Source organism: Aplysia californica, unplaced genomic scaffold (genome assembly GCF_000002075.1).
Source record: "Aplysia californica isolate F4 #8 unplaced genomic scaffold, AplCal3.0 scaffold00751, whole genome shotgun sequence".
Taxonomy (NCBI): Eukaryota; Metazoa; Mollusca; class Gastropoda; order Aplysiida; family Aplysiidae; genus Aplysia; species Aplysia californica.
Window position 1 is genome coordinate 96,940 of NW_004798021.1, and position 4,717 is coordinate 101,656.

General features: G+C 41.8%; 1 protein-coding gene across 1 annotated transcript in view; it reads left to right on the forward strand.

Annotated features, from left to right (window-relative positions):
- Nucleotides 1-3,076, forward strand: part of LOC101864421 (universal stress protein Slr1101) — a gene marked incomplete in the record, with an annotated part of 22,367 nt that extends 19,291 nt beyond the window's left edge. The window contains 2 exon segments of the mRNA XM_005109149.3: nt 153-259; nt 878-3,076. Of these exon segments, the coding sequence (XP_005109206.2) occupies nt 153-259; nt 878-1,087 (317 nt within the window).
- Between the last annotated feature and the right edge of the window lie 1,641 nt (nt 3,077-4,717).

The window sequence follows — 4,717 nt, forward strand, 5'->3', positions numbered from 1 at the left end:
TCTCTCGCTCTCTCTTTCTCCCCCTTTCTCTCTCTCCCTCTCTTAGTAGTAGTAGTAGTAGTAGTAGTAGTAGTAGTAGTAGTATCGTCATTACTATCATTATTCTTATAAATTCTAACTTTTGTCCACCTCTGTCTCCCCCCTGTGTGTAGCCATGGTGATGACTGACGTCAGTGTGGTCACCGACCTGCTCCACGACGAGGAGAAGAGGATCAAGGGATTCCTGGAGCAGCTGGGCCAGAAGCTCAAGGCCGCCGGGGTAAGGGCACGTCTCTGATTGGCTGGACTGTTTGGTACAGTTGTCTGATTGGCTGGACTGTTTGATACAGTTGTCTGATTGGCTGGAGTGTTTGATACAGTTGTCTGATTGGCTGGAGTGTTTGATACAGTTGTCTGATTTCCTGGAGTGTTTGTTACAGTTGTCTGATTGGCTAGAGTGTTTGTTACAGTTGTCTGATTGGCTAGAGTGTTTGATACAGTTGTCTGATTGGTTGGAGTGTTTGATACAGTTATCTGATTGGTTGGAGTGTTTGATACAGTTGTCTGATTGGTTGGAGTGTTTGATACGGTTGTCTGATTGGTTGGAGTGTTTGATACGGTTGTCTGATTGGTTGGAGTGTTTGATACAGTTGTCATATTGGTTGGAGTGTTTGGTACACTCATCTAATTGCCTGGAGTGTGTGGTACCTGATCTGATTAGCTACAACTTTTTATCAAACCCACTCTGATGAAACACTCAAATTTTTCTCAAACCGACCATTCCCCCAGCTGAACGGGGAAATATTTACAATCAGTCATTTTCAAACACTCATTTACAACCATCAATGATTTATAATGATTTACAATAATCCAATCTTAATCCCCTTCCTCCCCCCAGATCGGCGGCAAGGTGAAGAGCGTGGGCGGTAACCCCGGAGAGGTGGTGGTCAAGGTCTCCGTGGAGGAGAAGGCCAACCTGATCGTGCTGGGCTCGCGCGGTATGGGCACCATCAGACGCACCCTGCTGGGCAGTGTGTCGGACTACGTGATGCACCACTCACACATCCCCGTGCTGGTCTGTAAACACCCAGACGTCCACAAGCACTGAGCTGTGAGCTGTGAGCTCATGGAGACGAGGATGATGGTGGTCATGGTGGACGATGACGACTAGTGATGGTGGTGGTGCGGAGTGAGAGAGAGAAGAGAAGATGGATGAATGGATGGAGGAGGGATGAGAGAGCACAGTTGTTTTGCGCAGTGCAAGAGATTTGTGGTTTGACAGGAAGTTCTTTCTTTTTCTTTAAAAAAAACTCAATTTCTTAAAAGGGTTTTCTAACTCGACTTTTTTTGGGGGGGGAAAACTTAAAAAAATGAATTCATCTTTATTTTCTTTTTGATCTTTTAGTATTGGAATGCAAGCAAAAACTGTTTCCATAAACGGGTATTCGATTGGTTGTGATTCATGCCCCCAAAAAACTAAGATTAAGACGTTTATGGTTTTTGTTTGAGGGGGGGGAGGGTATTTTCTAATCCTAAGTGCATTAAGTGCCTCTTATAACTCTATGTATGTATGCATGAAAGATATGTGTGGTGCTCGTGTTCTTTATTTTGTTTTTTTGTGCTGTTTGTCTGTCACACTAGAAGAAACCAAACTGTACTGCAGATACATGCATTTGGTTATTTTGTATTTTGCAAAGCTGATATTAAATGCGTTTGCAAGGGATCAGCCAATCAGCTTTTTATTTTATTCTTTTGTTGGACAATCCAGAGTCTTCGTGAGGCTGCGCTCAGTTTATCAATGAATGATGCGTGCTTTATCTAATGGGGCCAAAATTTTCCATGCCATGGAAGCCATCTTGGTTCCAACTGACAATGTGTGATGACTAAGCTTAACAGAAAAGTTTGATATTTTCTAGAAAGTTCTTCCATGTGCTCAGATCAATGTTGTACCCCTGACTTACAGTTTGATACATTTAATGTGACAGTAATCTTTACCGACTGTTCTCATTTCTGCGTGACCTTTGGAGCTTCGAGATGTCTGTGTCTTTTGTTCCTCTTCTGTTGTCGTATACTAGTCAGGATCAGCAAGCATGCGAGCATTTCTACGCTCGGTATTCCTGCACCCACATCCATCATAGTTGTAATCAACACTAAGCATCTATACCTTAAGCTGAACACCAGTTATATAATTTACAAAGTTTGTAAAGAGAACTGTTACCTACTTTGTGTCGCTGTAGATTAGATTCAAAATAATTAATGCACCCCTTGTTTTGTTTGAACTGGACCAAGTGTGTTTTGTAGCTTTGTCAGTAATGCAGCATGTCTTGTAGCAATAAGTGGATGAAAACCAGTGTGTTTAAACATCGACTTGTCAATGTCATCACTCTAGAATACACTATTGGTTTGGAGCATAAGTAGCTGGGTGAAAAGACTTATGTGGCCATTGTGGGTGAAAGTCACCGTTATAATATAATTATACACCAACGTGTAAGCAGAATTGATATAAAGATAAGCATTATTTTACATAGTTGGCGTTCTTTCTTCGAGTATTCGTTCATGTTATCATATCTTTTCTGTTGCAAAAAGAAGAGAGCAGCTTTGTGAAACCCTGTTTTATTGGGTGAATACAGGAGTGGCTTTTTTATTTTGCAATGGTGAGATTATATTCATAAGATGTGCTGTTTTGCTTTGACTTTTTTCCATGAGTGAGTTTCTCTGAGCAGTGTTGGAACTAAAACAGAACTACTCTGTGAATTGATCTCGCTCTCCATGGGGAATAGCCCACACGTACAGTTCACTTTATGAAAGTAATTTGCATTTATTAGTTCATCATTCATCATCACCGCCTGTTTCATTGCCATTTTTCTAACTTTTTTTTTATTTGAACAATCTTTCTGGAAATAAAAAAACCTGTGTTAACGGTTTCTTGCTACTAAAAAAGAATTAGGTCTTATTTTTATTTTTCCATCTTTTCAATCTTCATTGCATTTCATTGTCATTGGTATTGCGGAGGACATTTTTTTTCGTAGGAAGCTTTGCCTATGTGAAAGAATGTCTGCAGGATTGATGACCGACTATTAAAGAAACCAAAACTTCCACTGTGAGTTGTGTCTTGTTCTTTTTTAGTTTTAGTGTTTTACGGCACTTGCAACACAATTAGGTCATATAAGTGCTCAAGATTAGAGGTGTTACAAGAGAGTAGAGAGTAACAAACTCAAAAAAGGAGGAGGAGAGATAAGGACGATAGATGTTTGATAGGAAAGAAGAAGCAAACCACACCAGAGCACCCGCCAACCACCTTCGTATCATGTTCTTTTTCTGCGGTTTTGTATCTGTTTTTTTTTTCTTTTCTAGTGACTCCCAGAACTGCTTGCTGGCCATCTGTGGTGTGGGTGTTAGGAGGGTGTTCTGGTGTGACTTGCTCCCTCCTTCTGTAAAACATCTGTCGTATATGTCTCCTTCTGCCTTCTTTAGGCCATTCACAAAGAGGGGATATTGACATATATTCTTATGAATGGTAGAATTGTAAATGGGCTGATTTATCAATGTCATGCTCATATTGTGCCAGAACAGCCTAAGGGTAACTGCTGCTTTTTCTTTCCTCATCCTTACTATCATCATTTTTTCTATTGTCAATTTTTTCGACTTCTTTTGTATGTTTGTCACTCTCACGTGAACTGCTATTTCCGAGGTGCCTTGATAGTCGAAGCAGACTTTGTGCTGTTGAGGCTAGAGAGGTGAGCAGAGTAAGTCTGACTCCCCGTTTGGACTTCTTTGTTATCTACCCCTTGGAGCTCATATGATCTTACGCAGTTGTGAGTACCGTAAAACCTTACAAAAACAAAACAAAACAAATGGATCGTAGAATTGTGGTCCAGCTGTTTGTGGTGTACTGGTCAGATTTTTTTCTCTGGACAGGCACTGGATGATTGAAGGTAATCATGTGACTTTCCTGCATGGACAAGTCTGTTTTATCTAACGGCTGTGGTGTAGCGGTTAGGTACGTCGTACTTTGTCATATCGCGCAGGAGACTTGAGTTTGATTCTGGTTTTGGGAGAATTTCAATGGAGCATATTCTCTTTCTTGGACTTTCTGCTGGGATGTTGTAACTCTCTCAGCCTGGGTGTACACATAATGTAAGCGGGCAAACACGCATTCGCGCACGCACGCACGCACTCACCCTCCCCCCCTCTCTCTCTCTCTCTCTCTCTCTCTCTCTCTCTCTCTCTCTTCTGCCCCTTCCCTCTCTCTCGCAGCCACACGCACACACATACACACACACACATTCACACACACACACACACACAAGCAAACACACACAAGCAAACACACACACACACACACACACACACACACACACACACACACACAAGCAAACACACAGACGTACACGCTATGTATTGTAAGTGTAGCTTATAACATCCCGAACAGTACATCTAGAATCTAGATTCTATGCCTCCACTTCACACATACCACGAACAACTTATCTGCCACATTCATAATACACACGACGATACATAACGCACCCCACTGTACATTATATCTCCACGTCTTTGAACTTTGACGTGGGCGTTATCTCTTTGACCTTTCTAAGGTCAGTGCTATACCTTTGGGAGCACAAGGTAGCAGAGACAGAGATGGCCATACTTAGGTTGAAAACTGAAAACTGATACATGTACACCATTTTAGCGGATGGTTGGCGGGTGCTCTGGTGTGGTTTGCTCCTTTTTTCCTGTC